Genomic DNA, 19,521 nt, shown 5'->3' on the forward strand with positions numbered 1-19,521 from the left:
TGTGAAAACTGTATTTATTTACTCTCCCTCTTCCCATAGGCGGCATACTTTTGACTCACAGAATCAGTAGTCACAGCAATACTGTCGAGTCAGAAATAAGTTAGTCTATATCAAAACGCCCAGATGCAGAAACACCGTTTCGGAAATATTCGGCGGTATGTGCAAGTATGCGCAAGGTTTCGCTTACATTCGTATCTTTACGCGCTTAATAGCTCCTTTTCGCTAACCGAAAAAACGAATATTATTTGCGCGACCTAACGATTTCTAGCGAATTGCAGTAACTGTTCGTCACACTTCGTAAATCATTCGCACCAAATAGTTCCTCTATGTTCACATTTCGTTATAATATTACACAATGCAACAAATGTTCAAACTTTTTCGGCAAGAATTCGCTAGAACTCATAAATTTACCATTTTTGCCAGGCTCTGTCATATGGATTTGTCTATGTGTGAGAAGGCTTTAAGCAAAAATCATGTACCATGCTCTTTCCAATAATGGACTCTTGTTTAACAACTTTAAATCCCAAAACCGTCTCATGAAATCAATACTAAAAAGCTAACTTTTTCAATAGAATACAACAATATTTAAACCTGAGAATGGAAACATTTGACTGACAGTTTAAACAATATGTTAATGACGTACGTATATTTACTTTCGATTTGCATTGTGTCAACACCAGCGATCACCTGGACTTTCGGTTCGTTATTTTCGTCTTTTAAATCTTCAGTTAAAGTTATTTTTTATTTGTATTATAATATTAACAGCGTCGTATTATTAATTATTTTAACATGGAATATACTGTTACAATTGTCATTTAATGTTCACTTCAGGAAAATACTGTAAGTATGACCAATACTATTTCTGACCGTGCATCTACAAGAGTAGTGCTCAGATAACATGTAAATATATATTCGAAAGTTATTATAAATATGAAATTAATTATCAGTTATAATTAATAACGATTTTATGTAGTACTTATTATATGTAGTATTTTATTCATGTTCACCTAAGGACAGCTTAGCGTTTCTATTTAAATCATATTACTAACGTGTACAGATCAATTGCGCAGTTGTTGAAATTGGAGATTACCTAATATAGATCCAGGTAAAGCCATAAACACGCGAAATGTATGAAAGCGTTTGGGTGGAATCTATGTCGAATAAACACTTAACTTGTTAAAAAGGAAAACAAGCTTATTTAAACTACCCGGAAAATAAAAAAGCAATTTACACGAAAATGGCACTTCAGAACACATGACTTTGATACCATAAAATAATCTTTACGTTATCTGGAAAAACAAACAGTTAAAAAATTAGAACAAAAATCATAATATTTACAGCGATATGTTGTCACTAACATTTTAAATCCTCCATCATGGGTAAAATACAGTGGATGAACAAATATTTATGTCATATACACTCATCATGTTTTGGAAATGTTAATTGCTGTCCATGATTAACTTTCTTGACTTACATCGGGATTTAAAAATTTTTAGTATATGAATTTCGAATAACACAAAACAAAGTTATCATTTCTTTGTTTCCTTTCCTTAAAAAGCAATAACAAATGACTAGAAATATGGACTAGGTTAAATGATTAAATGAACTTTTTCATTAAGAACACACTTTTAGTTGGAGAAATTGAGCCGCAACATCAAATACAGAACAAAATATAAATCAGGAATGATTAACACAAATGGCCTTCCTATTTTAAGTAACTGACAGTCAAAGCAAAATTATTATTAGCATTAGTAAGCAAATCCGCAACGTTAATCGCAAAGTTATCAGAATCCGCAAAGTTATGCAATTTTTAAATCCGCAACGTTATGCAAATCCGCAAAGTTCCAGAATGTAAAGCAATTCCGCTAAATGCAAATCAGCAAAGTGACCACTAGTAACTATCCAGATAAAAGCCAAATACGAGCTAGGAGTTACCAATATATCCGAGCAAAACCCATCTTTTTTTGTAAAAAACTAATTTTTTAAATGAATAGAAGGAAACCACCAATGTAACGATTAATACTCAGCAATCATAAGACAGCTGGCCACACAAAAGTAGCACCCTTAGACTATTACTTGAAAATTTAATAAATGTGCCTACCAATGGAGACTGTCAGTTACTTAAAAATTTTCCGCCACAAGACATTTTCGCCAGAAAATTTATATATTTTATGTTTAGATACGACCAACTCGGCAAAATTGCAATAAAAGTATGGTATTAAATGATGGTTAAATACATGGTATATACATGTCTTAGAAATCATGGATACTAAGTTCTTAGTATAAAACATAGCATGTTGATGGAAAAACTTGCTCGTCTTTAAAATATATTTATGTGCGTGAATAATGATAATTCGGTGATTTTGGAAGGATACGTCGATTTGAAAATCACTTGGTAATCTTTTTGAACATTTAAATCTACTTATATACAAAGACAATAATCAGAAATATGGCTTTTAATATGTCGTTCATAGTGTAAACTGTTGCACGGGTGGGCGACGCCATTTCTACTCAAGTAAAGTCGTATACGTGATAAGTAAAAGCACGAGGACATATGTTTACATAAGGAGATTAAGTGAATGTACACAGACTATCGCCAATTTCGGTGACTACTGTGAAACCATTTATTTTCGTCAGCACTTAAATTCGTCCATTTCTGGTTTTGAAAAAATAGCGTCCGATTTGTTTTTCGATTTGTTTGTAATACATGTAATACGCGGTTGCGAAAAAATCGTGCTGGGGAAAGAGGGGTGACACTTGGTAGTCGCTTTCAGGATGTGGGCCCTGTTGGGCATATGCCAATTAATAAGTCTGTTATTTTAGGTGGTAGTAACTGTGCCTTATTATTTTATGTCATTGACACGTTCTTTGTTATGATTAGCGGATAAGTGGGGCTGAATAACCGTAAACGAGTGTTTTAAACAACGAAGTCAAATGCCAATTAGTCTTTTCCATTACAATCAAGGTCAAACTGATAACAATCTTACCTTTATCTGCGCCAAATAGAGAAGGTGCGAAAATTATGGGTTATAATTAGCGTAAGCAAATTATTTTGGTCATATTTCATTGTTGATCACACATCGTCATATTTTAATTGCGTTTAATAGTATTGCCTTTAATCCGGATTCGCCGCGTGTTGGCTGTATAATCTGCAACACCCCTGAAAAACACAATACACATAATGGGTAATAAACTTGTTAACAATTAGCGCTAATCAACACTATTATACCAAAACGAAGTCGACGCATTCGATACAACCTTATTGCATTCGCGTTTTACAGGAAATGTCAGTTGTCAGTACACTGTATAATATACACCCCTTTGTGTCAAAACCGGATTTAACTTGAGTGTTAATAGTCTACTGTTTCAAGTTATTTGTATCAATACCATCCGGGTATCTGTACTATAAGTTTACAAGTCTACAAACAAGGTGCGCCCTTCCGCATATGGGTATTCTGACGTTCAAAAAATTGACCTACGGTTTAGCGTTCACGCCGTCGAACGCATTTAGCAATATAACTCGTGTTTTTTTTCTCACTATTTCTTTACTTGCAAAAAATACTAGTGGCTTATATCTTACCTTGCAATCTTTTTGCGAGTGTGGGAGTGTTCATTTCGAGCCTTGTGTATATGCATGGATTATTTGTTTCAAATATGGGACATGATTGTTCGTTAGGATCTTAAATTCGTCCATCGGTCGAAGGACGAAAAAGACGAAAATTAATGTCTGACGAATAATAATGGTTTCACAGTATACTGCGCAAAATAGATATGGCAAACGTCGAACAACCAGTTACTCAACTCGACTCAACAGAAATCGAAGATGCGAATAAGAAACGAAAAGGAGCGAGTGTAAGCAGCGTGAGTGAAGCTGACACGAGTGTAGTAGTTGGCGAAACAAAACAAAAGAATTCGAAGCAACGTAGAAAGAAATAAAAAAATAATCCGGTAAATGAGGTTAAAGATATTAGTGAACAGAGTGATACGGAGGTAGAAGATGGATAAGAAAAAAAATGGCGGAAATCAACAAAAAACTCAGTAATATGCTGACCAAGAATGATAGTGGGCTGAAAAACATGATGAGAGAACTAATTGAAGAAATGAAGGATGAACTGTTAAAATCAGTGATACACAAAATCGAAACACTTGAGGGCACCATTTTTGAAAAACAGCAAGGAAACGAAAAGCTCGCAAATGACGTTAAAAGACTAGAAGAAAAATTAAATAACGAAAAAGAAGAGAAACAGCAATTAAAAATGGAAATGACAAAACAACATATAATACATGATGAAAAATTTAACGAACTCGAGCAATACAGCAGACGTAACAACATACGGCTATCTGGCTGTGTAGATAAAGAAAGAGAAACACCTGAAGAATCTGTGAACATAGTATTGGAAACACTTAATGAAGTTACTACACTTTAGTAACTTCAAATACTGGTTGGAGTTACCATTGCCATAGAAGTCCACAGACTAGTTTAATACTATGTACAATTATACATGTTTCTCTAGTTAAGAAATATAATGCCTTTTTTTCTCCAGTATACACTAATGTGAGTTAAAAGCGTATTACATCAAGTTGTTTATACAATGAGAAACACTCAACACGTTTAAATAAAGTATTGTAATTAAGACAACAAATAATGTCAAATATTGGAATTATATGTAAGCTTTGAAAATTACAATCCCTTTATGACGATAAGAGTCTGTAGATGTTTAATATGAAGGTACATACACTGTAAAAGTATACACTAAGTTAAAATTAGCATACTATACTTGCATCACGAGGCGAAATACGCAGCTCCTTTTTTAAATATATAAATCAGAAGGGTATGTTTTTTTTAAATAATTACAGTAAATAAAAGCGTATAATTTTTAATGCAAAGTAAAATAGTGTACGACTAAAAGCAAGTAAGATTGGTTGTGTGCGGATGAATATGGTTGTGTTTTTTATTCAGAAATTGCATGAAATACAATACTAGGCATAAACAAGAAAAGCCGGTGAAACTGGTAACGTGATTTTTTTTTACCATACACCCCCAAGGATATTCTCACAATTTCGTTTTCAATGTGAGAGTTACCTTTTTTCGTTCATTTTTAGAGGGCGGGGGTGTTATTCATTTAATCTTTAAAATAAAAATATGCCTGTAAATTACATTAATTACATCTTACATTAATTTAGCATATGTCCTTTATGAACCCTAAGTCAATCTCACAGTTGTTTTTTTTTCGACGTGAGAGTGAGAAATAGGGTTAGCATATGCATTTTGTTATAAAATTTGATAATTGTGTTGATTTTTATAAAAACAAAAAGTTAAATCAATGACAAACTATTGAAAGGAAATGTAAATTGTATCATTTCCTTCGAATGTGTATCTATGTATCAAATGTATATCAAATTTGTATAATTGAGAATATAATGAATAGTACTTACCTTTAACTGTATATGATCTTTCTTATGATACATTTGTGCTATGTTCAGCTTTTAGTTTGAACCTCTTAAAGATACCTATTCTATAAAGTACAATGTTTATATAGTATAACACCTTGAAAAGTCTGTTTTATGCTTTAATTTGAACTTTAAAAAAGGAGAAAAATCTAGATCTTAATAGGGTCAAGCATATACATCGTGTGATGCAATTTGATGATAAGTGTATGGATTTTTATTAAAGCTCAAAGTTTAATCATAAACAAACTAATGCAAACAAATGTAAATTTTATTTAAACAAATATTTTTCATGATTGGAACATATCGAAAAAGCATATTTTCATACTGTGTTGTACACCATTGCTTAAGCTGTGGTAACTTTTTTTTATTTTATGTGAATCTAAATCAAATATCTATAATTGGGAAGATGCTATATAGTCTATTTCTATATCTGTATATGATGAAATTGTGTTTTTTTTATACAAGTATACTATTTTTATCTTGATTTTTCGACTTTACTCAAAAAAATACCTTTATTGTGTAGTACACTAGTTCTAAGGTCATATAGTATAACACCTTAAAGAGTCATTTTTTTATTTTGCTTTAATTTAAAATTAAAAAGGAAGATATATATAGATCATTTGCGTAAGAATACTTTTAAACATGATGAATAACATTTGTAGACATTTTAATGGTAAATTATTTGTTAATTAGCATATGTAATCTTGAGATGAACAAGTTAAAAAAATGACACCATAATGGTTACACATATAGATTATAATTAAATAAAACTTGTTTATGTGTACTAAACTAGATATAAAAATAATACTAAATCTGCGTTGAACACTCTGCTTTAGAAACTCTGCATGATACTTTATCTACATGTATTGCATTTTAATGATTAATTTTTATTGTGATGTATATTATACACAATGTAACTTAAACCATCAATTAAGTACTTGTACATACGATGTTACAATATCGTGATGTAATACTTTCTTTTAACAGAAAAAACAACACGCTATTAAAACAATTAAAACGAACACTGAACACATATTCAAAAAAACAAATAGTCTAACTACATTGGCATTAAAATTAATATTTTTGATTCACATTAACTACACATGATTATACACAAATTGATTGAAGTGAATAGCTGGAAAATTACTCTTGTATTAATAAGTAAATCGACACAACGGCTTGTACAGTAAATACTTACATGTATAGAAAGAATGAATAGTAATGGGTCGCTAACACCCTTGTTTGGAACGATTCTTTTTATAATAAAACACGTCAACAAATAGTAATTTAGTAACACTAAAAATGAATCTTTTGACACAATTGAATGACTGGAAGCTCTCTGACTGGTTTAAATCAAACTACTATAAAGTAAAATGGAAACAGTAATATTATCAATGAATGTTAAAGGTTTAGGTAATAAACAAAAGAGAAATCAAGTTTTCGAATGGTTAAGAAATAAAAAAAATTGCGTTGTACCTATTGCAAGAAACACATTCGACCAAAAGCATAGTGGAATCATGGGAACGGGAGTGGAAGGGACAAGCCTATTTTAGTGGCACGAAATCAAACAGCGAAGGAATAGCAATCCTCATTAACGATACACTGCCAGTAAAAATATTAAATTACAAAGAAATTATACCGGGTCGTCTTCAAGCCTTAACACTAGAAATCAATTAACAAAGTCTTACGATTATTAATATTTATGGGCCTAACAATGACGACTCCTTTCTTTTCAAAACTCTCGCTAAATTCTTACAAGATACTAATGAAAATATTTTAATCGGGGGTGACTTTAATACTGTTTTAGACACTAATTTAGACAAGAAAAACGGCCGATCCGATACGCATAAACATTGTCGAGATAACTTAAATAAAATTATAGACGAAAATAATTTAATCGATGTTTGGAAAATGCATAATCCTAATAAATGTCAATTTACATGGCACTCTAACGGTAAACCGCCAATTTTCAGCAGACTTGACTTTTTTCTTATCACAGATACATTATGCAATATAACAAAAAGTTGTATCATTCAAACTGGATATAAAACAGATCATTCAAGTGTTATATTAAAAATGAATTTCATATCACAAAAACGGGGACCTGGTTATTTTAAAATAAACAACAGCCTTCTGTTAAATACCGAATATAAATCACTAATTAAAAACACATCGCAAGAAGTTTTAAACAACAATAAACACTCAAACGCAAACACTAAATGGGAATTGGTAAAGGGAAATATTAGAAATGTAACTATAAAATTTGCTAGTCAAAAGAAAAAAGAAGATTATCAACAAGAAAAAGAGCTAATTCAAGAAATAGAAGCTCTTGAACAAAACTTGATACGTAAGGATAATATAGACACAGAAGAATTATCAAATAAAAACATGTTATTGGATAATTCAAGAGACAAAAAAATCAACGGTATATTACTGCGATCAAAAGCTATATACGTTGAAAAGTAATGAAAAAAAACAGTGCTTTTTTCGCAAACCTAGCAAAAAGACACGCAGAGAAGAAAACTATTAAATGTATAAAAGTAAATGATACATTTATAACAAATCAAAATGAAATATTAACAGAAGAAGTGAAATTCTATCAATCCATTTATCAAAAACAGTATGATAAAACATCAAATATTGATTTCTTTGACACACCGATAAACCGCCTTAGTGAAAACAATAAAAATATGTGTGAAGGTATCCTAACCGAGGAAGAATGTTATAATGCCTTAAAAGAAATGAAAAATGACAAGAGCCAGGGCTCAGATGGACTAACGGTAGAATTTTATAAAACCTTTCGGAATGACATTTAAAAAACTTTCATCGAATCAATAAACTATTCATTTATACACGGACATCTAACTGACTTTCAAAAACAAAGCATTATATCACTAATCCCAAAACCTTACAAGGATACCACTATTTAAACAAATTGGCGACCAATATCATTACTTAATGTAGACTACAAAATAGCTACAAAAGCCATCGCTATTAGAATTAAAAAAAACTATATCCTCAATAATAGCACCTTCACAAACAGGTTTCATAAAAGGGAGATATATTGGGGAGAATGTCAGACTAATTTTCGAAATAATCGAATACCTTGAAAACAAACAAATACCCGGTCTTTTATTTTTTTCAGATTTTGAAAAGGCATATGATACTTTAAATCATGAATTTATGTTTAAGTGTTTACAGCATTTCAATTTCGACGATGATCTTATCCGTTGGGTAAAGCTGTTTTACCATGATAAAAGTAGTATTATTATGAACAATGGATACATGTCGGAAAGTTTTAAGATAGAAAAAGGCGTTAGGCAAGGTTGCCCTCTCTCATCGTCCCTGTTTGTAATATGTATCGAAATATTGTCTAATTATATTGAAAAAGACCAGAACATTAGGGGTATTATTGTAAATAATATAGAAATAAAACAGTCGCTCTTCGCAGACGACGGAACCTTTTTCAACAACGGTCAACAAAATTCTATTGAAAATTTGGTCAATGTAATAACACAATTTGGAAAAACACCTGGATTAAACCTTAACAATTCAAAATCAACAGTTTTAAGAGTAGGGCTTTTCAAGAATACTACAATCCGTTTTTGCAATGATCACAAATTTATTTGGACATCAGAATCTGCAAACACTCTTGGGTTATCCTTTTATAATTGTAAAATAAAAAATATGTCCATGAACTTGGAACCAAAATTATGTGCATTCAGTAATTGTCTTAAACAATGGCACCACAGAAAATTGACCTTACTAGGGAAAATTACAGTAATAAAAACATTCGCCCTACCAAAACTAGTATATCCATTCACTGTATTACCAAACCCTCCTAAACACACCATACAAAAAATAACTAAGGAAATTTTTAACTTCTTATGGGATGGTAAACCCGACAAAATAAAACGCAGCAAAATAATAATGAATTTTATAAATGGAGGCCTTAAATTAACAGACATTGAAATGTTCCTAAATTCTATAAAGGGATCATGGGTTAAACGACTGCTTACAGAAAAATAATAGTATGTGGAAGTGTATATATGATACAATCCTACAGAAATACGGAGGAGAATTACTATTTGAATCAAATTTACAAACTAAAGATATTAAACGTATATGTAAAGACAACGAATTTAAAAAAAAAACATAATTCAAGGATGGAATACATGTAAAAATTGCTATAAACACAACTTCAGCAAACATTTTATATGGAATAATAGTAAAATACAAATTGAAAATAAAACTTTGTACTGGAAAGATTGGCACGACATAGGAATCGTATTTGTCGATCAGTTAATTGACTTTCGCGTGAAGAAATTTTATAGCTTTTCTGATTTCAAATATATCTTTCATGCATCAGACAATGACTTTCTTAAATACAATAGTCTTATAAATAACATACCAAGAGACATATTGGAACTTGTAGACGAGCGTTTTCTAACAGGATCAAGGAAAAAATCATTACTAGATATAATCAAAACTTCGTACCAACCAAATAAATTTTTATACAATCTTCAGCTATCTGAAATAAAAAATACAAATTCGAATGCGGAAAATAGATGGCAAAATATTGTTCAAAAAAAAGAGTTAAATTGGGCAAAGATATACACGCTAGTGTTCAAATCTTGTACGGACACAAATTTAAGATGCTTCCAATATAAATATATTATGCGTTTAACTGCTACAAATACATACCTCTTTCGGTGCAAACTAACGAACTCTAACTTATGTGATCTGTGCAATGTATTGAGATATTGAACACTTGTTTTGGAAATGCCGGGTAGCACAACATTTATGGAACAGATTAGCGGACTACATGTATGATTAAGGCATTTTATTATATTTTTACTACGAATTAATTTGTTTTGGTCAGACGGAATATAATAAAAACATGCAAACAATTAATTTCATCATTTATTTAATAAAATATTATATATTTAAATTGAAAACAATGCACCAACCATATGAGTTCAACAATTTTTCTTACATTCCTAAAATTACGCTTTGATATAGAACAAGAAATAGCTCTAAAAAAAACGATAATCTCGAACAATTTAATACAATTTATCAGAGATTACTTGACGGTCAGTTTTGAGCTTCCAGCTTCTCCTTTTTTTTAATTTCTTTCTTACTTTTTACTTTCTTTTGTGTACTCTTCATATTGCAAAAAGACATAAATAATAACCTATGGTTAAACCTCAATTATCACTATTTTTCCATGAGGAGTGGGTATATTTTGAAGAAAAAATATTTACAAAAAAACATTCTATTGTACGTGCATATGCACCCATAACTGTATTGTTATCTTCTTGAAGGAAAAATGTTTGCAATGTATGTGCATGTATAATGTTGTTGTTTTTTTAGTAATATTAAATAATAAAAAAAATCGTCTTTTTTCAGGTTGATTCAATATCCAAAAATAAAATGGGCCAGGGACACTCTAAGATAAAGCTTTCAGATGAAAAAGTGGACTTCCTTACAAAAGAAACGACGTTTCCTTCGAAAACAATCAAGAGATGGTACAAAGCATACATGGTAATATTAAAAGTAGAATAAAACTACCGTTTTAGTCGTATGTTGGTTCACATGTAGCAAATATACGTTTGAGAAGTTGACACTTTTGTACATTTATAGCCGCTTTAAACTGCGTTTTTATGTATCATAATATTGTGTATGCAACAATTATCTAATTTGTCTGAAGAATTCGATATTTTAACTCCATATGAATTTTCCAACAACTCTTTGTGGGTCCCCTATCATGCATCTTGGTTTGAATCAGCAAACATGTTAGAATAATACAGATGATTTATTTGATCGTGTTTTCGATGTTTATAGGTTGCCTTCCCAGACGGTATGATGGATAAGGACAATTTTGAGAAGGTTTATTCAGAATGTGTTCCGAAAGGAAACCCGGGTTTATTTAAAGAGCGAGCATTTTGTTCACGTGATCGAATAGATTTTGATTTCTTTGTTCTTACTATTCACAAAACGTCTTCGGCTATACGAGATGAAAATGCCCTGGTGAAACGAGAGACAACTGCAACAACAGAAGCTTTAGATTTTACCACCCTCGCAAAGGAAATATGCGAAAATCTACGCCAGTGGGTTAATGGTGAAATATCAGGGGAAGCGTGCATCAACAGCATAATTGAAAAAGACGCCAATGCTGCAATAGGTAGTTTTGTTGGTGGCAAAGTTGGTGGCGCCATCGGAGGACCTTCGGGCGCGGCAGTCGGAGCAGTTGTTGCCCACGTGCTCCCAATTACGGCTCAAATGCTTAAAAGTAAACTCAAGCAGTGGATTTTCGGATGTTCAAAAGAGAAAGCCCTGGAACAAGCGTTTACGTTTGTTGGGCTGCAAGCAACCGCGACCAACAAAGAGATCAATTCTCGGTACCGTAAACTTGCACGCAAGTACCATCCTGACAAAAAAGGAGAACTAGAAAAATGGATTCAACTTCAGTATTCTATGGAATTAATAAGAGAATCAAGGCGCTAAAATCAAGAACTCGCTTGTACACGACCATTTTAATTTGGAAAGTTTGAAAAAGCTGTCGAATAATTTATATAATACTTTGTAAATAACAATCTTTATATTGTCATAAATAACAACATGCATGCATTGCACATTTATTTTATTTTGTGTATATATAATTGCATTGAACTTGCTATGAAATATGTTATTTTCGTAGAAAACATTTTTGTATTTCTGTTTTGAATATTGTGAAATTTGAAATGAATTTGATTATGAGTGTCTGCATGTATAATTTTGCAACGTAATACAAGTGTTAGTGTAACAATGATGGTATATATTTAATGAGCTCTTTATGAAATTAACATGCAATTAGACATTATTTGTACAATGCCTACCTTTTAATATATAACTAAAAAATAAAATGTCATTTAAAATCGCTAGTACTTTTTATATAATTGAACCCGTTCGTTACAGTCAACTAAGAGAATGCTTCACCATTAAAGTCCAAAGTGAGAGAGCGCCGCGTAGATCATCAGGTTATTTATATGAGCATTTCATTCCACTTAGTTCAGTTCATAACTATCCCACTAGGTTAAGAGCGTCAGTTGCTTCTTCCAGTGATTCATTCACAGACGCTGGAAGATTTTGTTTGCCCAAGGTTAAAGGTTTTGGTAAACGGTCATTTGCTTATCAAGGTTGTTCTCTCTGGAATGAAATGCCACATCATATAAGACAGACTAAGAACCTCTCCAAATCCAAGTCCGCCGTCAAAACACATCTGCTTGCTATTTGAGTTTTTCTAGTTTTATTTGTATTTTAATAGACTAAGTGCAAAGTAATGCAATGTAAATTCTGTGATAGTTACTTCATGCCTGTGATAATGATCTCTGAGATTAATGTAGTATTCAATTTTGCTCATAATTAATAAGTTGTTAACTAGGTCAACTACATTAAATTTATTAAGGTCCACAGTGGGAATAAGGATTTACTTCCTTTTTTGTGCTATCCTTGTATTTTAATGTTTGTGACATGGTTTATAGAGAATACTAAGTTAGCGTTAAATACATAGAGGTTTATGTTGCGAGGCTTAGAACGCCGGGAGCGCGAGCCTTGGCGAGCGCTTCCGGTGTTCGAGCCGAGCAACATAAACTTCTCTGTATTCAACGCTAATCCTAGTATTCTATTTATCCCATTTGATTTTTTCCAACGTGACAGTTAACATAAATAGATCTAATAACCTTAACAATAATTTTAATTCATTCTTAAAAGCGCTTAAAATCTAACGAATGTAACCATGCGTAGTGATATAAATGTATTTGTTCTAATACGCAAAATAGTCTTCAAAAAATTCACATACAAACTGTACAACGAGTAAAAATATGACCATATGCCTCGATTCAATTTTACGCAGCATGCGAATTGTAACACATTACGACCGCGAAAAGAATATTTTACTTTACTCTAATTCATTTTATTTTCGAAAGAAAATGATCAAAATCCAATATGGCGGCGATTGCTCCTGACAAAATGATGTCGATGTCAACATACATGTACACCATCGACGACCTTGACAATTTCGACGAGTTAACAGACAATTGCAGCGACTGACACTTTATTTAACTTAATATACAGGGCAATACATTTTCCGACTTCGGACGACGAATTTAAGGACGCGCAGAACGTGTTTTTTATACAATGTTATGAATATGCCGTGTGTGATCCGATGCATCAATGGTGCCCATGTGAAAATCATTTCCCCGAAAACAGGGAACGACAAAAGTACAAACAAAAACCAAAACACGTTCGAACTAGTATCTTACCTTTAATTATCCTTTAAAATTCATCTAATAATCCATTTAACTCAATAATTGACGATTTTGCATCCAGGGTCTTTAATAATTATTTTAGCATAGTTAAATAAAGACCCTTATGCCTTCATATCACTATATTCAAATGAGAACTCAATAAACTTTCTTCTTCATCACACGCTACGTCATGTACTTTATGTACATTACTGCTGTGAAAATGAACCGGAGCAGTTTATAAAATAATAGCCGTTGGTAAACTCGGTTGCATTTGCAGATTTCTGCATACAAACATAATAATGTTTAAACTTGCACAATGTTTAATTCTATTGTAAATGCCCTTATTATAGAAGAAAATAATTATATAAATACAGAAAAAATGGAAAACATTCCATTACACAACAGATAAATGAGTGGATAATACCCGCGTACAAAATGGGACGTTCCGAATTACAGTGTGGTGCTATTTTTACCATCTTATACTTTACACAGCTCTATGCCTAACGTGAATTAAATCGGAAAGCAAATATTGCAGATGATATATGAATTGTGAGATATTTGTATGGCTTGTTGTACATTCCTAAATGTCAAAAGTACATGCATGGATTATTGCACATTACACGAAATAAGGAAAATGTGATAAATTGACAATTCAATGAGTCAATATACAGTACATGTACATGGGAAATAAGTCGCGTTTATAATAAATCTTCAACAAATTTTTGGGGAAAATGACGCAATAATTAAGTATGTCATTTTATGACGCCATCAATCAGCTGATTCATTATACAATTATGTCATATGACTAGATTTAAAGGTTGAAGGTCGTATAATTTTGAAGCTAAGGTTTTCTCGACTTTATTTCTTATGAAAAATCATTCAGTGGTAAAGTAAAAAGTAGTCCGTGCACGCGACAGGTATATCCCCGTCGAGTCAGTATCGTAAGGGCAATTTGGCAACAATGGAAGGAAACAAAAAAATTGCCGTAAAGAGACTGATACCGAAAGTTGGTCGCAGTTTTCAAGATGGCGTCTGTAAATTTATACGCGAGAAATCGCAACGAAGACAAAATAATGTTATTTTTTAATTGTTTTCACGATGCAAAAGCTTACATAAAAAGAAATGAAATTGATACGAATAACCGTTACATGATGGGTTACAGCACAAAAAACTTTGGTAATTCAGGTAAATTCATTTTATTATTTTGTTCATATATCTAAACGTAATGATTTCTGTTGAAAGAAGCATACATTAATTATTCTTCAAAGTCTCATTGATTGTTGTGGGGAGTCCGGCAGTATTTAAAGATAGATAGATAGATGTTAATCTTTTAAAAATAGTTGGTTTGAAAGTAACACATTTAGCTTCCCTTTTTGTTTTCCTTACAATATTGACACTGGGCCTATTGGCACGACCACTTTGTAGACCTTCGTCGAGTCAGTATTGTAAGGACAATTTGGCAACATGGTTAGGAAACATAAATTTTGCTGTAAAGAAACTGCTACCGCATGTTTGTCAAAGTTTTCAAGATGTCGTCTGCCAATCTTCACACAAGAAATCGCAATGAAAACAAGATACTTTTATTGTTTTAACGATGCAAAATCACAAATTTAAAAACATGAAATTGATAGTATAATCGTTAAATAATCGGTTATAGCACCAAAAAATTCGGCATTTCCATTTTTGTTTTCCTTACAATATTGACGCGACCGTTTTGTAGACATTGACTAGAGTGAATATTATTAATGAAATTGTTGTCAAATATTATCAATTATTAGTTGAAGAGAAATAGCATTACCTTCCATTATTGTCATTTTGAATACATCGACTTGAGCTCTGATTATTTAACAAAATTATCATCCCAGTGCTTTTTAAATAAACACAGTAAACTTCTAATGGAAAATAACGGTATCAACTGTTGGAATTTACTTATTATTAAGTAACAGCAGTGCAATCTGTTAATACTGTTCTGGATGCATGGATATTTATCCCCAAGTGATGATAGCCATGTATTCACAGCCATGGCTACAGAGGGGCATTAAGCAGTGTTTTCTCAGTCAGTATTTGATTACTATGTTAATAAATAAATCACTTGAATTTGTACCAAAAAGCATATGTCCTTCAAGATGAGCCATGTTAGAGCAAAATATTAAAAAAATTGTGGAGTTTATTTTTTTTAATGTTATTATTATTTATTCACCATTAACTAAATTAATTCTAAATTTACACTGGTACCTATAAATTCTGCCACACTCATATATTTCTTAAATGGTGAAATGTTTGCAATACACCATGGTATTAATTATTTTTATACAATAAGTTTGTAAATACGTTATCAAATCTATTAAGCTTTTATGTGGCCTGATATTTATCACAACGGGTAAGTAGAAAAAAGCATGCCTCACAGATAGCTTTTTACTTGCATTAATATTTTGACTTAAAAAAAATTGAAAGAATTTTTCCCCAATTGATAAAGTATTGTTCATTTCCATATTCTGTCACAAAAGTCCTTATCAATTGTCTTTGAAATATCAAATAAAGTTTTAAAATGAAGACTTATGAAGGTGAAAACATTTGTACTTTCTCTGTTTTCTCTTTTTTAAAGAACAATGTGATTCTACGTACCTGTATCAATTATTGTTATGCCCCCCGATCAAATGATTGTGGATATATTGTTTTTGGTCTGTCCATCTGCCATTCTGTCCCAAAACTTTAACCTTGGTAACCTTGCGATAACTTTTGAAATATTAACTTTTGAAATATTGAACATAGCAACTTGATATTTGGCATGCACGTGTATCTCATGGAGCTGCACATTTTGAGTGGTGAAAGGTCATCCTTCAAGGTCTAAGGAAAAAAAATAAAATCGGCGCAATAGGGGGCATTGTGTTTCTGACAAACACATCTCTTGTTCCTATTAAATTAATGAATTTATGATATGGATTTTTTTGTTAAATTTCATTTTTTTTTTGTTTTTTAAATAAAGTGTATACATAATCAGAAAATTTAAAAAAACCTGTTTTGATGAATAATTTCAGTTGTTACTTTATCCTCCCATAAGGTTTGTTGGGTCCATGGGGTGAACCCTTACATGTATGTGAGCCTAGGACATCAGGTTCTGAAATGCCAACATGGTACAGACAAGAACAAGAAGAAAAAACTGGAAAAGGAGAAGGTATTGGACAGAAAAATGGTAACCTTCCCCTCCATGCTTGTCATTGATTTTTAGCTTGGCTGTTTTCGAAGAAAACCTGAGGTTTTGTCATAGCCAGCTTGTTGTGTCGTGTACGTGGTCGTGTCGTCGGCCATCCGCGTCATGCTAAAACCTTAGCATTTTGTCATTGGCTCTAAATCAAAGTGCTTCAACCTACAACTTTGAAACTTCATATGTTACTGCACCTTGATGAGTTCTACATGCCACATGCATTTTGGGTCACTAGGTCAAAGGTCAAGGTCACTGTGAACAAAAAACAAAAACATTCTGACAAGCTTTCATGTATTCAAAACTGCACCTGCAGCCGAGCGTGGCACCTTTTATGAGGTGCTCTTGTTAGCTTACCTGAGCACCTTGTTAGTATGCAGAATTTTTATTTTCATAAACAATACAATAGCAATGTCTCATATAAATCAGTCTTTACTGAATTGGAAAGTATTGTATTTAATGACAATTTTGTTAAAAATAGGATCCAGATGAATCAGCTAAATGTACAAGAATCTTTTATATATAAATTTTGAAACATTAAAGTAGCGCATCCTGTAAGCCATTTAATGCAAAAAATATACAATGTACATGTAATGATGGACAGAGGATTTTAAAAATGTTCTTAAAATAATGTTGATTTCAGTGCAGAACAAAAAAGTTTTGTTCTTATTGTCTTGATGAATGCTCAGATAAAAATATAAGATTTATTTCTTTGGACATGGTACAATGCCAACATTGATCAAATCATTCCATGAAGAGTAAAATGTTTACCCTTTTGTTTTATACTGACTAATATTATTATGAAATTAGACTTACAGTATCTGTTCTTAAACAAATTTGGTCCAAATAGTTGTAAAACCTCAATACTGTGTGATATCAGATAAAATATGCATTTTCATGTTCATAAAGTTGTAAAGATATTAACATACTTTTCAGACAATGACAGTTAGCAGTGAGCAACACTCATATGCTAAAAAGAAAACAAGGCATGCAGTGCAGCCCTCACAAAAAATGGACTGTCCTGCTTCTAATACTGAACATTTACCAAGCTCTACAATATTACAGTATTTGCATATTTTGACGATTTAAAACATTTAAAATTTTAAGCATTACGAAGGAATCATTTCGCGATTCTGTTGTTATCATTATATTTTGTGACAGTACGATGATTGCTGAATCATATAAAGTAAAACATACACATATTACTTACTATACGAGCACGGATGGGCGAGTTGTTTACGTTTTAAGATTTTTTCTCAAATGGTCATTTGTTTGAGACTAGTTAAGGATAACTTTTTTATCTTTAATTTTATTCTTGTTTAATTATTGAGCTATTTAATTCTGATGTTAACATTTATCTTTTTACATTATTTTATTTATCTCATCATTTTTATTTTTAAAACTTCAACACATGCCAAAATCCTTGAAAATATCCATATACAGGTATGCCTCTATAATTGTTGGAATCATTTCCGTCAATTTCTTTAAACTATGACTTTTTCCCTTCGCACCAAGACAAGAATATTAATTGATTAAACCAATGGTTATTGTTTGCTGTTGAATGTCTTACTATTGAACATTTGATAATCTCATCCGGAGGTTGTTGCTTTCCCAGGATTTTATTATTGTTTTGTTTATTGAATAATTTTCCAACATTTAGAAATGTAATGTTTTGCTAACATTTATAAATGTATTTCTACTTTTATTCGCACTTTGATCGTAGTACTTTCATTTTTAGCTTTCTTTCACATCGAACGAGTGCTTAATTTTGTTTATATAAATATCATCTACAGTTTATTGGTTCGATTTAACTTCTTTAATTTAAGACGCATTCTGCAGAATACAAAAATATCGGGTTTGATGAACCTTTTATATTTAATGCTGTGCCTTTCTTTTATTAATACGCTCTGCTTTTCTATATTTTGTAATTCGTCTGCAAAACAAAAGCGTTCATATTTGCGTCCCTTTTATTGCTTATTTATATTTTTCTTGATTAAAAATCGATGCATGTTTTAGCATTTGCGTATAACCATAGTTTATTCGATGTTTTGGTATGATTTTCTTGAAACGAGATGGTTTGTCACAGACGTGCATGAGAGAAATGTATAGATTGTGTGTAAAACCATTTCTCCTTTTCACCTTGTATTGGTAAATATTAGAGATGGAGTTCGTGTAAATAATGCGTTGTTAAAACGTCATCTTTATCTGCATTTAGGAGACGTATGTATTTTTAATAATGGTATGATTGAGTGTTCCAACCTGTAATTAATGAGTTTTCGGGATGTTAACTGTGTATAGTTGTGAAATTAACCATATTCGTCATTTTCGCACTAGTAATGGTGACACTCTTCAAAGATTATCTTACGATACTTAAAGTTGTAATAATTTTTTATTTGTAACCTTTTAAGTCTAGTCCGGGTTTTTGCAACAAATAAATTTAACGAATCATAGGACTGCACTCCACAGCACTTATGTGCCTAAGGATGGTTAAATCTCATAGATGTGTGTTCATATTGAAAAACCATATAAAGTTGTATATATTTATGCATGCATGCATGTATGTATGTATGTAATGATATA

At 31.6% G+C, this 19,521-nt stretch overlaps 1 protein-coding gene and 1 long non-coding RNA gene across 3 annotated transcripts; both read left to right on the forward strand.

Annotated features, from left to right (window-relative positions):
• The first annotated feature begins 565 nt into the window (after window positions 1-565).
• Window positions 566-12,069, forward strand: LOC127862553 (uncharacterized). Of its 2 annotated transcripts, none has more exons than XM_052401722.1 (3): window positions 566-698; window positions 10,861-10,995; window positions 11,296-12,069. In XM_052401722.1, exons 2-3 carry the CDS (start codon window positions 10,885-10,887, stop codon window positions 11,956-11,958), a joined length of 774 nt encoding a protein of 257 aa, XP_052257682.1. In that variant the 5' UTR covers window positions 566-698; window positions 10,861-10,884; the 3' UTR covers window positions 11,959-12,069. The 2 variants fall into 2 exon arrangements, with proteins under 2 accessions (XP_052257682.1, XP_052257683.1); XM_052401723.1 differs by lacking the exon at window positions 566-698 and adding an exon at window positions 723-840.
• Window positions 12,070-14,673: 2,604 nt separating this feature from the next.
• Window positions 14,674-18,639, forward strand: LOC127863022 (uncharacterized). Its single transcript, XR_008040905.1, has 3 exons — window positions 14,674-14,924; window positions 16,778-16,914; window positions 17,878-18,639. It is a non-coding gene; the product is annotated as an uncharacterized LOC127863022 (long non-coding RNA).
• Window positions 18,640-19,521: the final 882 nt, after the last annotated feature.

The sequence above is a fragment of the Dreissena polymorpha genome, chromosome 16 (assembly GCF_020536995.1).
Source record: "Dreissena polymorpha isolate Duluth1 chromosome 16, UMN_Dpol_1.0, whole genome shotgun sequence".
Lineage (NCBI taxonomy): Eukaryota > Metazoa > Mollusca > Bivalvia > Myida > Dreissenidae > Dreissena > Dreissena polymorpha.

Coding starts and splice junctions, on each gene's coding strand:
- LOC127862553 (XM_052401722.1), top strand. CDS start 10,885: ATGGGCCAGGGACACTCTAAGATAAAGCTTTCAGATGAAAAAGTGGAC. Junction 10,996..11,295: donor GATGGTACAAAGCATACATG/GTAATATTAAAA, acceptor CGATGTTTATAG/GTTGCCTTCCCAGACGGTAT.